Raw genomic sequence first — 14,361 nt, 5'->3', positions numbered from 1 at the left:
GCTCCGCGGCATGTGGGATCCCCCCAGACCGGGGCACGAACCCGTGTCCCCCGCATTGGCAGGCGGACTCTCAACCACTGCGCCACCAGGGAAGCCCGGGAGTTCTTTTAAAAGCAGTAAAACCAGGGCTTCCCTGGTGGCGCAGTGGTTAAGAATCCTCCTGCCAACGCAGGGGACACGGGTTCGAGCCCTGTTCCGGGAAGATCCCACATGCCGCGGAGCAACTAAGCCCATGCGCCGCAACTACTGAGTGTGTACTCTAGAGCCCGTGCTCTGCAACAAGAGAAGCCACTGCAATGAGAAGCCCATGCACCGCAAAGAAGAGTAGCCCCCACTCGCCACTAGAGAAAGCCCACACGCAGCAACGAAGACCCAATGCAGCCAAAAATAAATAAAATAAGTTTTTTTTTTAAAAAAGGGAAAACTGATTATCCATGGATCAGCCAAGATTTGTGATGGGATGCCTCTCCCCTTTCTGAACTGTGTTTAACATTCATGAGAATTGGTTGTTTTCTCCCCCTTAGATAACTGCCTTATTGAGTACGACAGGTGAAGGCTGTAAAATAATTGGAGCCAGCTTGTGCACTGTGCTTACCTTTCTTCAAAGGATATTTTATTTAATTTTCTTTGCTGGTCCTTACAAGTCAGCAAGCTAGGTAAGGATTCTTAGTAGCCCCATTTTACAGCTGAAGAAACTGAGCCGAAGAAAGTCTAGGTGTCTTCCCAAGGTCATAGAGACAGGGCAGGGATACCTCCCCAGGATTCCTGGCTGTGTTGTTTCTTTCTCCGTCACCCTAAACTGCCTTCCTCCTAACTGCTCACCGGGCACTTTAATCCGATTTGGTCTCCTCCACGACACCCATGGAGAACATAAAGTGATGTCATATTTTACGTGTGTTATCCAAATGCATTTTTTTTCTCCACCTTCCTCAGGCAAAAGCCAAAGAAGAGAAACTAAAGAAGTGTGGTGAAGATGAGGAAACGGTCCCACCAAAGTATAGATTAAAACCAGCCACGGTACGTTGTTTGCCACGGTGCGTGACAGCAGCTCACTCCTCCTGCCTTCTCATCACATTTTGTCCTGTCTGTCCCCATGATACTTAAGGACATGTCTGATAATTAACTCTGAAAACCCTGAACCCTTTATTCTCTGTCTTCTACAGTTGGACCCTTTAAAAGAGGGTTTCCTAAGTAATGACCGTGTGGTCATTAAAATTCCCACAAATTCAAGTGTTTCAACTATTAACCATGCTTGACATAGGTCCTTAACCTTAAAGCAGAAGGAATAATTTGGGAATAATATTTTCTCTAACTGCTATATGGATGAAAGCACATAGATCTTCTAAGTGGTAGATAAACATACAATGATTTACCAGTATCCTCAGTGAAGATGGTTTTGTTATTGTTGGTTTCAGTTTGACGTGAGGATGGTGGACTTATTCCTGTACTTATATTTGTAATTTATCTTTGAAATAATACACATAAACATATGGTGGAAAATAGCTACAATGCTTGTATATGGAAAGTTTCTCATTTTTTAGAAACATTCTAAATTGTGAATTCTGAAAAACCAGTTTTATAGGAATGATATCTTATCTCTTCACCCTGGGTTGGAGAATTGAAGCTCTTTTCAATCTTTTATTGATGTAGCTGCATCTTTCTAGCCAAAGAACTTTTTTAAAAATTCTACTTCCTTATCCAAAAGATGGAAATTATTATTCAGTAATTTAAAAATTTTATTTATTTATTTATTTATTTATTTATTTATTTTTGGCTGCACTGGGTCTTCGTTGCCGCGCTTGGGTTTTCTCTAGGTGCGGCGAGCAGGGGCTACTCTTTGTTGCGGTGCACGGGCTTCCCATTGCGGTGGCTTCTCTTGTTGTGGAGCACAGGCTCTAGGCGTGCAGGCTTCAGTAGTTGTGGCACGTGGGCTCAGTATTGTGGCACGTGGGCTCAGTATTGTGGCTCGCGGGCTCTAGAGCACAAGCTCAGTAGTTGTGGCGCACGGCCTTAGTTGCTCTGCGGCATGCGGGATCTTCCCAGACCAGGGCTTGAACCCATGTCCCGTGCATTTTGGCAAGTGGGTTCTTAACCACTGTGCCACCAGGGAAGTCCCTTCAGTAACTTTTAAAGAAAAATAATTGCATTATATTTTATAGCATTCGGTTTCTTGATTTTTTACAGCTCAACTCCTTATTCTGATACTTTATAAAAAAATTAATTTGAAACACAAACTCACTCAGATATATGGCAAAAAAAAGACAATCTCTCCTCTCATATCCTGGAATTTCTAAAACAAACTTAATGGGACAAGAAAGCAAAATTTTCTATTTCATTTTAAATGTATTTTTAATTTCATTTTACAGGATAAAGATGGAAAACCACTCTTACCGGATGTTGAAGAAAAACCCAAGGTTAGGAAATAAGTTTTTTTTGATACTTAAAAAACAGTAGAACTGTAAGGTATAAACAGATAATTTTGACAGACCAGACTTGCATGCCAGCCTACTATTAAGGAGAGAGGAACTTTTGACAGCAACACCTGGCTTAGATCTCTGACTCTTTTTCACATATCTTAATGATTATTTATCTCATGAATTATTACTAAAATATTACAAATTTATAGGTGATGTTCGTTGAACATTAGGAGCCGATATCAAGAGGGCCCTTAAATTTGGTTGTTAGCACTTGGTTTGATTCTAATTACAGCATCAAGTGCTCTAATGATTCTGTGCTGCCTTTACTTAATTTGGTGTTAATCAGCATAGTTACCTATCATGATGATATTAAGCAACTACATTTATTAGTCACTTACTATTTGCCTGACACTACACTAAATAGTGTTGTGTGTTATCATTTTGAGTCCTCACTGAATGAGGAAGGCACTATTATTATTCCCATTTTACAGGTGAGGAAATTGAGACACAGAAGGATTCTGTAAATAGCCCAAAGTCAAACAGCTAGGCAATAGCAAGGCTAGGACTCGAAACTCTGTCTATCCAACTCTGGGGCCCAGCTTCTGAATTACATGAATTACATTCTGTCATAGATTAGAGCATGTGGAGATATTGACTAATTATAGTAAACGAATAATACCACTTCACCTGAAGGAACTAGGGATAGCAGAACTTTCCTGCCAAAACCCCATGTAGTCATAGGGAAGGAGTATATGATCTATGTTTCCTCTGACTTATTCATAAGGAAAGTCGCTGGAAGTAGAAAAAATAATCACATAAGGAAAAACGATAAAGATCTTCATTGGAACAAACAGGCAATCTTATTTGAGCAAAATTACTCTGAAATTGAAGTATCAGGAAAACTTCTAACTAAATAAACCATTAACATGTTTGTGGTACTGAGGTGTTTAGTATTCCTTATTTGTTGCATGACACTTACCTTACATTGATAAATGAAACATAAACCCTGTATAAATTAACTTTTGGTTTTAGATCCTAAAATATGACATAATACGTGTTTACCAGAAAACCTTTTTCTCTATGAAAGCTTTTTTCTTTTATCAAAGTAAAAATAATTTTCTTCATATTATATAATATTTCTTACGTTACAGCCCCTGAGTGAATCAGAACTCATTGATGAACTTTCAGAAGATCTTGACCGATCTAAGTGTAAAGAAAAACAATCTAAGCCAACTGAAAAAACAGAAGTACGTTTCTAAAAATAAAAATCTCTAGTTTTTGTTGTTTTTTTAATGTTTTTCTATAATCTTAAAAATGTGAGACCAAAACTTCTAACAGGAAGTGGCTGATAAAAAGGCCCATCTTGCCATCTTTTTTCACATGCAGTTTTCATGTTGCCTATTTCTGGATGTGCTTTATTTTCCCAGGCTGACCCTCATATTCTTGCAGTTTAAGTCCTTTAGTTAATTATTCCTTCAGGAAGGCATTCACACCCCTGCTTTTCTTTCCATTCCGGCTTCTGTAACTGACCTAGTTAAACTTGTCATCACTCGTCACCTCAAGATGGCAATGGCCTGTGTCTTTGGTCTCCTTCCAGCCCATCCCATATGTCCACCGGCATTATTCTTTCTCAAGCATGTTTGTAGCCACAACATTCCCCTGCCCCAACCCTCAGGAGTTCCCATTCCCTACAAAAAAGTTCCTGCTCATGTATTTGGGCCCCAGCTTCCTTTCATGCCAAGATGTGTCCCCCTATCAGTAAACTCAGATTGTAAGCACTTGTGTGTTTCCAAGGCTTTTCTCATATGGTTCCTTCTGCATAGAATAACCTCTCCAAATTTTAGATCAACTAAAATCGTAGTCATCCCTTTTAAGGCTCAGCTAAAATATGGCTTTTGTCTCCTGCATTTCCCTCCCCAAACCTTACCACCCTTCCAACTCTTGTTAAGCAGAATACAACACACCAGGGAGGTCTGTCATGCTTTCTTTATATATATCCCTGTTGAGGCATGTTGCAAACAAGATTTTAGCTGCACTGGTCTTTACTTCTAACATTTATACATATTTTTAAATAGTAAATTCCTTGAAAGAAGAGCTCATGCCCTATTAATGATCATCTGCTGAGCACCTTGCATACAGGATAGCCTTCCATAAATGTCTGGATTAAAAACAATCTGTTTGAAATTTTACTCTTGTAACAAAATAGCACAGTGATTCTCAAACTTCAGTACACATCAGGATGATGTGGAGTGTTTGTTAAGGCACACATTACTGGGTCCCAACCCCAGAATTCCCGATTTAGTATGTTGAGGTGGGGACCAAGAATTTGGATTTCTAACAAGTTCCCTGGTAGTGCTGAGGCTGCTGATCCAGGGGCCTCACTTTTAGAACCCCTGGGATAGCCTTACTACCTTGCATTTGTACGTAGCTATTTACAATTTACAGGGTGCTCTTAGATATATAAAAATGAGGTATTTAAATAAAATATTGTATTGCATTTATAATTGGTATATTATTATTGTTACATATTATATGATGGCAAATAATATAAATAATAATAGTTGATAAAATTCACTGAGCTTACTGTGTTCCCAGGTACTATACAAAGCACTTAGCATGTTTTATCTCATTCAAGGCCCCTATCAACCCTTGAGATGTAGGTACTATAATTGTCCTCATTTTGCAGATGTGGAAACTGTGTCTCAGAGACTTTTAGTAACCTACCTAAGGTAAGAGGTGAAACCAAGGTGAAGTAATGGTAGCTGACGAGTTTCAACATGCCTTGACTTATTTACTGCTCAAAATCCTTGGGCATTCAAGAAAGTCATGCTCACAGCATATGGTGTAGCAGACTGTATTGTTGGTCTATCATTGTTCAGTCTTAATAACCGGATATTTCTAAAAATTCGTCATTGTACCTGCTTCTTTCTGAAGGAGTCTCAGGCTGCTGGCCCTACTCCTGTGGCAGCGGCCGTGCCTCGGACCTCCTTGTGTTGTGTGCAGTCAGTCCCGCCCCCGTCAGCCTCAGCGGTGAGTGGTCCTCTGGGCACTGAGAAATGTCTTGAGAAAGTAATGTTCTTCCTTCCCTGCCCTTTCTGCTATGTATTACCGTCATATTACTTTATTCTAACAAAATAAAAATAAAATCTTAGATAGCTATATTATCCTCTGTTTAGGCTTCTGGGAGGAGCTAGAAACTCAGGCTAGATTTAAATTTTTAATTCAACTGCTGCAAACTGTTTTGTTTAGTTTTGACTTTCTGAAATTGTTTCTAGCTCCTCGGCTACTGTGGTTAAGCATGCTTCTTCACATTCTTGTGCCTTTCAAGCTGATTTGGTGTCCCACAAATAGCCCGATGTTACTTTTTATTGACTCTCCTGGTGGAATCATCTGTACCTTTGTCATCATGACTCCTCTCTCAACTGGAGGGAGACAGGTGGACTCACTTCCTTTCCCCTTCCTTCTTTTCTTGCCTCTCTCTCACTTCCTAATTTTTCTATAAAGTATGATATTTAACTAGTTGAATCTGTTTTCTTTGGAATTCAGTGAGTTTTGTTTCCATTAGCAGATAGAATCTGACTCAGAGAATAACAGCTGATGGAGCTATGTTTCGTTAGTGCAGACTTAGTGAATCTACACTCTGAATAACTAAACTTGTTCTAGATGCTTTGCAATATCTTCTCATTAAATTTTCACAAGGACACTGTGAAGGCTGTTCTGATCATGTCTCTCTTATAAACGAGGGAAATGAACTTCGAGTTGACCTTGAGCAATTCACTTAACCTTTCAGAACCTCAGCTGGGATGTAAGGTATGGCCCCTGCTCTCAGACCCCTTCAGGTCTAGTTTGGATATGGGCCAGGTTCAGGCTTACAGTTTAGTTTGATCATTCTCATATGGGACAAGGGCAGCAGGAACTGCTTTCCAGGAGGAACTCGAAAGGTTTGCAGGTGGAGGACAGGATCCTACTGAGAAGTGGGAATAGCACTGTTTTCCTGGGGAGACCAGCAAACCCAGGACAGCCCAGCACAGACGTGTGGAGCCCTTCAGGTATTGGGGTATGTGCATTTAGTTGTTTGAGAGAAGAGGGCCTTGAAGAAGATGTAGGACAAGCGTCCTAGGTATCCTGAGTGGCTGCTTCCTGCCAGGGAAATCCTGGGTGCCAGCTGCAAGTCCCCTCACAGTCCAGGGTCTCCCTCCTGCCTTAGACAGGACGTGACCTCCTTTTTATTTGGTGGGAGAGTCTCAGGGTACCCTCCAAAAACTTTTACATTGTGGTATTCAGGCACAGGCCACAGGAGAGGAAGAGAGAATCTGGGAAGAGACTGGCGAAGGAAGTAGGCACAGAGGCAGTGATTGGAATCAAAAAGACAGTAGCCAATATTCCAGGGCAGAACTCTTGTGACCTAAACATGTGTCATCTACCTGTTGTGTCAACTGTGACTGCCAGGGCCTTAGAGCCAAGTTAGTTCCTTTCCAGCTTTATCCTGACTATAGAGAGTTGAGCATTGGATTTTTAATAGAGAGAGAGAAAAAAAAAAGAGCTCTTGTTTTTCTATTCTCTGACCACCTTTCCTGGGCCTCTCCTCCACCAACTCTGGTTACCACAGTTGCCGAGTTTATCATCACTGAGGTCAGTTGGCATTTCTGGGACTGTGACACCCATGGGAGCCAGAAAGAATAGCCACAGAGTGTGACAAAGGTCAGAGAACTCAAGAGAGGCTGGAGGATCAGTGAGCAAAAGGAAACAGAAAGCCCAGGGGAAGGAGATGAATGTCTGCCCTCTGCAGTTCGTGTTGTAGAAAAAGAAAGTTTATTGAGCAAATCCAAAGACCTGAGTTCTAGTTCTGAACCTGACGACAAAAATAGAAGCTTTTGGGCTTCCCTGGTGGCGCAGTGGTTGAGAGTCCGCCTGCCGATGCAGGGGACACGCGTTTGTGCCCCGGTCCAGGAAGATCCCACATGCCGCGGAGCGGCTGGGCCCGTGAGCCATGGCCGCTGAGCCTGTGCGTCCGGAGCCTGTGCTCCGCAACCAGAGAGGCCACAGCAGTGAGAGGCCCTTGTACCGCCAAAAAAAAAAAAAAAAAAAAGAAGCTTTTGTTGTTGGTCCTGTTTCCAAATTATTTAGCTCTTAAGACTGCTGCTTCTCCTCGCTTTTCTAACTCGGTTTCACTTATTTCTTGAGCCAAAGGGCACAGGCTTGGGAAGCAGTAGTTTCCAAAGATTCTGCAGCAGAGAGCAGAAAACAGAAGTGTGAGCAGGTGACTTGAATCAGGTAGCAATCAGGTTGCTTGGCTAAGACTTGGGGACCGCTGCAGCTCTTAGTTACAATCCCAAGCAGGTTGGAAACATCAGGGATGTTTGTTGCCCCCCAGAATAAAACCTATGCAGTGTCCAACCGCTAGATGGTGATAAATCACTTTCCACTCGATGGCCCTTTTTTCACTGGTGATCTTTACTTTGTGGTGCAGCTTAGCAACACTTTTCTTACTTAGGGTGATGGCTAATCTATATAAAACAGAAAGACGCTTTTACTCTAAAATTCCAATATGTACTCCATGTGAAGTCATATACTTTTACAATAAGAATAATCTTTGCGACTGTTTAATTCAGGAGCTTTCACACTTTTGACCAAGACCAGAGTTGGAAATTCATGGATTCTGCAACCCAGGACCCACACAGTAGAACAATAGTTTAGTAAATGATACTTATCCTTGATATGCATGATGCATTCTATTTTATATTCTTCATTTTAAAAAAGTCCTGACCATGAACTACTAAATTGATTTTAAGAGCTCATCATGTATGGATCATGACCTGTGGTTTGGAAAAAGCTGGATCAAGTCCTCTCTTTAGCCCAAACATAATTTATCCTTTATTTTCCCTTTATGCCGTTGATCTTCTGTGTTCATCCAGATTAATTTTAAATACCACTGTGGTCAGAGCTCACTATATCACAGCAAGCACATTTCATTTTCAACAACTGGACCACAGGTAGACTGTTCTCATTGGGCCACTCAGGTTAATAAGTCACAGGCCATCACCTGAACTGGCGTGAATCCACTCTGACCAGTAGAAGCCACATAGAGAACACAAGCTTCTGTGCCTCAGTAGAGGCTCAGCCGGAGCCATTGCCTCTGGGCTCAGCTGTTTCACTGGGAAGAATGTCCTCTCGAGGGCTTTTCTGAAAGCTTTCCTGTGCCATCTCTAAAACAGTCACATAAAGATCACTTCTTTCTTCTTTCCTGGCTTTCAGCTTCTGTGTGGTGTTACCCATTCTCTTAACTTCCTAATTTCTGAACCAAAACGTGGGTTAGATCTTAAAAGTTTCTCAGTGTCAGTACATAAATTGCACACACTTAATGTTTTTTTTTTTTTTTTTTTTTTTTTTTTTTTTTTTTGTGGTATGCGGGCCTCTCACTGTTGTGGCCTCTCCCGTTGCGGAGCACAGGCTCCGGATGCGCAGGCTCAGCAGCCATGGCTCACGGGCCCAGCCGCTCCGCGGCATATGGGATCCTCCCAGACCGGGGCACGAACCCGTATCCCCTGCATCGGCAGGCGGACTCTCAACCACTGCGCCACCAGGGAGGCCCCACACTTAATGTTTAACATAAGAAACTTGCTCTAACTTTTAACACTTCAGGATTTTTTTCTTTTTTTTTTTTGTGGTACGTGGGCCTCTCACTGTTGTGGCCTCTCCCGTTGCGGAGCACAGGCTCCGGACGCGCAGGCTCAGCGGCCATGGCTCACGGGCCCAGCCGCTCCGCGGCATGTGGGATCTTCCCGGACCGGGGCACGAACCTGTGTCCCCTGAATCGGCAGGCGGACTCTCAACCACTGCGCCACCAGGGAAGCCCAACACTTCAGGATTTTTAAACAGATTCTAATTCAGTTGATTTTTTAGACTATTAAAAGATGACATGTGCTTCTTATCTAGGCCTGAAATAAGGATATGCCCATCTGAATTGTTTGTTGTAGTCTCTTTTAAAAGGAATGCTTAACCACCTACTTAGTATACCCCCTGATGTGCTTTTAGAAGGGCATGGGGCCACATGATGCTATAGAAGCCTTGGCTGGAAGCCTGGGGAAAAAGGAAGCTGGTCCAGAAGTTGGAAAGCCTGTGGAGGATAAAGTCAAGGTAATGGCGGCTCAGATACTTCTAGAAAGGAACTATCGTTGATCGCCCTGACTCCCCAGATAACTCAGTCATTTTTTAAAATTTCCTACAACACATGATGAGCTGTCTTTCTCTGTTATTGTGCATGTCCTGTTTAATAAGCAAACCCTGAGTGAGCATCAGTGTTTAGGTGCAGCAGTGGATGGCTGGCGTGCACGTATCAGAGTTCTGAGTCTCACCTCGTCCACCTGCATTTCCATTGCTGAGGAGTCAGGAGAGAAGTGGCACTGCCTCTACCGCTCTTCACGACTGCCTCTTAGCCCAGCAGGCTAAAAGTGGTGCTGTTTGAGCCTGCCAAACCAGGATACAGTGTCAAAGATAGAGTTGCTCTAGGAACCTAACAATGGATTTGTTGACCTCAAATTTAGTCACTCAGGCATCCACTTTATGAGAAAAAGATGTATTAACATTGAAAATGGTTTAATTTTTATTCAGGAGAAAGCCAAAGAAGAAGATCGTGAAAAACTTGGTGAAAAAGAAGAAACAATTCCTCCTGATTATAGATTAGAAGAGGTCAAGGTAAACAGGCTGGGATCTTTTTCTAATTTATTTTAATTTATATTGAATTTCATATACATGAAAAAGGGACATGCGAACAGGCCTGGGATATAAAGATCATGTTTCTTAGTATTTCTACACCAAATAGTATCAGTTCACTAATATCCTGTTTGCACACCAGCTATGAAACTAAAATATTCCTAAGTGGCCTTTTACTCCTCCCTTAGGTGAAAGAAATATAATGTCTTAACTACCTAATTTTTGCCTGTCTAATAAGTGGCTTGTTAGAATACCAGAAGCAAAGAAAACTTAGGAAACCTTTATACAGATAGGAAAACCAAAATGAGCAACAGTCACTTCCTGAGGAAAGATTTACAAACCTTAAATATAAGTTGACAAATAAGAGAGCCGACTTGACACTGAATATAGTGAGTGATAAATTGACCCATTTCTTTTATTTTGAACGTAGCTTGTACAGACCAAGTGACAAGGGGGAGGCCGCTACTTAAGAGATATGCCACTTCATGAATAATGCAGGAAAATCAGTTTGATGCTCGTCGAATGCATGCAGGTGTACTAGTCCGTTTATTTGGCAAAGGCAGGAACTATACTGAGCTTTCCCTGATCTAAAGTTTATTATTCTGGATACCTTTAGTCTGCTTCCTTTCTGCATTTCACAATTCAGTTGAAACCATGGCCTTTCTATTCATTTCGGCTTGTTCATTTGCAAGGTTCTTAGACTGTGTGGCCCTTAAGCAGCTGTCACATTTGAAAAAGGCTGGTCAAGTGCCCGTAACTCTCTTCAGAGTAGGAGGCTGGTTACTTTCTCTCTCCTTTTGCTGAATGTTAGTAGCAGTTTTTAAGAATGCAGCTGATTAGCTTTCCTGACCGCTTTATTCTGCGGTAGTTTCATCCTCTGAACTTGTTGATTCTGCCCATTGTTACTTACCTGTAGCTTTGTAACATTTCCAGGTGCTGGCTTGATCGCTTGTTGAAATCCTATGTTGTTCTTCTTCAGCTCTGCTCCCATCAGGCCTCTTCAGTAGATTTAGCTCCCTGAGGGTGGACCACAGGTTCCCCCTTCCAGACACGGGATGATCTCAGTTTGAGTGTGGAGCAGACGTGCCCTCGTCCCTGCTCCTATGTGTCACTTCGGAAATGTGCTGCCTTGGCAGCTAAGGGATGGTGGAGAGCAAGCCTCAGGCTGTTTCCCTCCTCACTGAACAGTGGTCAGAAGGTACATGTGAACGTGCAGAGCAGGTGGAAATGGGGGTAAAGGAGTTTGTCAAAAGGGAAACTGGTGATACTCTCAACCATTGCATCTCCTTGAATTTTAACAAAACAAAAAACACCTTGACTAGTTTATCAGAAGTACACGGTTGACCCTGGAGCAACACAGGTTTGAATTGTGTGGGTTCACTTATATTTGGATTTTTTTCAGTAGTCACACTACAGCACTATACCTTCTGCAGTTGGTTGAATTCATGGATGCAGAACCACAGATACAGAGGGCCGAGTATAAATTATACACAGATTTTTGACTGCTTGGGAGGTCCATGCCCCTAACCCCCATGTCTTCCAAGGGTTAACTGTGTGTTTAAAGAGAGAATCTTGCACTTATTTTTGCGTGTATAGATGCATGGGATTTACCATTTATTTATAAATCTTCATTTACTAAAGAGCCCCAAATGCTTTATCGATTTTGTCCTGTTACTCAGAAGTGGCACTCAGAGTCATTTGAAGGTTGGCATCATCTGAGCCTCAGGGTGAGCTCCCTGAGGGCAGGGATTTGTCTGTCCTACTTTCTGTGGTATTCCGGTGCTTAGTAGAGGGCTTGGCACAGAGGTAATTCATACTAGTTGGATGTGCTCCCTGTACAGTTAACCAGCTTTTTCGAGGCAACTTGTGCAAAGCCCACTCCCCAGGCAGGTGAGGGTCTCATCCCCGTGCTCCCTCAGTGTCCTGTGCACACTCTCACAGCCCCATGTGCCACGCACTACATTAACTGCTCACGTGCTCCCCCTACACTAGTGTGGGCTTCTGAGGTTGGCAAGCCACGCTCAATCCGTTTGCAGCCCCCGTGCCTAGGGAATGCCCGATGTGTGCCAGCTGTTTGTTGACATGAGCTAATCAGAGGATATTTCCTGGTGAGAGAATCTATTTCCTGAAATGATGAATCAAATTTGTAATGTACTATATCATCAGGTATAACCTGTCGACCTCTTATAATGTTTACAAGGTGCATACTTAGGATACATGTGAAATGACTCAATGCCATGTTTTTGTCCCCCTGCATAGGATAAAGATGGAAAACCACTACTGCCAAAGGAGCCACTCCCGGTAAGCAAGCCAGTTTTCTCTGAGTGTATCTCTCTCCTTTGGCCCTGATGATTAATTCGGGGAGGGCATAGCTTTTCTGTGGAATGAGTTGATCAGCATATAAACAGTGACAACATTTTGAAGGGGAGACTGATGAGGTGGTGTTTGTTGATACATTTCCTGGTTCTTTGCAGCCCTTGAGTGAAGACTTCCTCCTTGATGCTTTGTCCAACGACTTCACCATTCCCCCAAGCACTTCATCTCTTGTAAGTCTTCTGAGATTCCTGGTTTTATTTCCGTACTCTTAGGGTAGCAGAAATAAATGGAAACTTGTGACTTAGAACCTGATGTGGGAGCTGAGGAAACAATCACAAAATTAATGGCCCTCAACCCACTGTAGCCATAAAAAATGTGTTCCATCTGAAATATTGGTCCGGCACAGTGGATGTTTTCGACAGTGTAACTAATTGAACCAATGAGCATGCAATCTATCAAGTATACCTATGAAAAGAGAATTTAAAATTGAGTTGTCCAATACATTTGAAAAATAAATGCATAAAAATATGAAAAAATACTAAAAAGCATTTTTCAGTATTTTTAGGGAAGATTAACCCAACTAAACACCAGGATTTATTAACAGTAATGACAGAAAATACAGTTCTGATTCAGAAAGTGAAGCCACAGGCCAATGGGAAAGAAATCCAGAAATGAACATAAATGACAGATTTAGTGTTTCTTTAAAATGAGAAATCATTATTTCAGAAAGATTCTAGAATAATATACCATTTAACATTAAGAAAAAAATGATACAACTGAAGCTTCTTCATCCCATATACCAAGTATTAAAGCAATAGTAGCACATAATTTTATACCTAATACATGATCAGAATTTAAAATGTGATAAATCTCTAATTTAGGCAAGCAAGGCCATGGGAGACAGGCATGGCCATTTGTTGCTTGTGGCACTGTGAATTTCTAGCAACTTTGAGAGGGCACTTGGCAGAATATAGCTAGCACCATAAAAAGAGCCACTTCTAGAACTTATTCAGAGCAATTAATTACAGAGGAGAAAGCTGAAAACTCCAAACAACCTAAACGTGCAACAAGAAATGTATAAACTACAGTACTCTAAATCAGTAGCTTGTTGAATGTTTAGGATAATAAATGGGAATAGGAAATTGTATAAAATAATGTATGGAATAGGACGTAGAACAAAAATGGCTCTTAAGATGCTGTGTTGCTGTACTTCCATTTGGATCAAGAGAAAAACAATCAAAAAGCTATACTGAGAGTTGTATTTAAGAGATGGTATGTGGGCATAATTTGTATACACCATATTACTGGTCAAAATCTTTTTGTTTGTTTGTTTTCTTACAAAAGCAATCTGAAGATGCTAAACTTTCAGCTGTCATTTCTGAAGTGGTTTCCCAAACCCCAGCTCCAACCAACCACTCTGCAGGTCCACCCCCAGACACTCCGGTAAGCAACAGAGTTTATGAGTACTTTTTTCAGCAGCAACAAAAAGGAGAAAGAAAATAGGACTCCTCCTCAGAGTAAATGAAAATCAACAAAATTGTTAGGAAGAACAGGCACCTTCTGTTTCAGAAGAGGTAAGACTGGTGAGACAGGGAGATGACAGAGAATATCTAAAATGATTAAATATATAAAACAATGTATGTGAAAGTATTTTACACACAGTGAAGGAGCTTAATATTATTGTTGCTTTATTAGAATTGAAGTACAATAATGTGCATTGTGTATATGTTCAGATTATTAGATTTTTAAAAATTATTTAGCTTTCCTGATAATTGATGTTCTCCTCCTTTATATTTTTCCTGATCCATGCTATAAATACTACTCATTATTTAACCTCAAGTTTACTTTAAGGAATTGCTCAGTGTTTGAGCTTCTCTCTGCCCCCAAAATTCACAAACTCCTCATGGAATAGCAT

The 14,361-nt window shown here is 41.5% G+C and overlaps 1 protein-coding gene across 7 annotated transcripts in view; it reads left to right on the top strand.

Annotated features, from left to right (window-relative positions):
- The window catches only part of CAST (calpastatin), a gene marked incomplete at its 5' end in the record, with an annotated part of 124,101 nt that overhangs the window by 92,438 nt on the left and 17,302 nt on the right, over nucleotides 1–14,361 (top strand). For 5 of the 7 annotated variants that reach the window (XM_079701934.1, XM_079701933.1, XM_079701932.1 and 2 more), the window contains 9 exons: nucleotides 934–1,017; nucleotides 2,367–2,414; nucleotides 3,569–3,664; nucleotides 5,352–5,447; nucleotides 9,453–9,554; nucleotides 10,029–10,112; nucleotides 12,390–12,431; nucleotides 12,605–12,676; nucleotides 13,791–13,889. In XM_079701934.1, the coding sequence (XP_079558060.1) occupies nucleotides 934–1,017; nucleotides 2,367–2,414; nucleotides 3,569–3,664; nucleotides 5,352–5,447; nucleotides 9,453–9,554; nucleotides 10,029–10,112; nucleotides 12,390–12,431; nucleotides 12,605–12,676; nucleotides 13,791–13,889 (723 nt within the window). The remainder of the gene's footprint in view (nucleotides 1–933; nucleotides 1,018–2,366; nucleotides 2,415–3,568; nucleotides 3,665–5,351; nucleotides 5,448–9,452; nucleotides 9,555–10,028; nucleotides 10,113–12,389; nucleotides 12,432–12,604; nucleotides 12,677–13,790; nucleotides 13,890–14,361) is intronic. The other 2 variants (XM_079701935.1, XM_079701936.1) reach the window with 2 other exon arrangements.

The sequence above is a fragment of the Hyperoodon ampullatus genome, assembly GCF_949752795.1.
Source record: "Hyperoodon ampullatus genome assembly, chromosome: 4".
NCBI classification, from domain to species: Eukaryota; Metazoa; Chordata; class Mammalia; order Artiodactyla; family Ziphiidae; genus Hyperoodon; species Hyperoodon ampullatus.
Note: the sequence above shows the minus strand (reverse complement) of the source record. Positions and strands in the feature narration are given on the sequence as shown.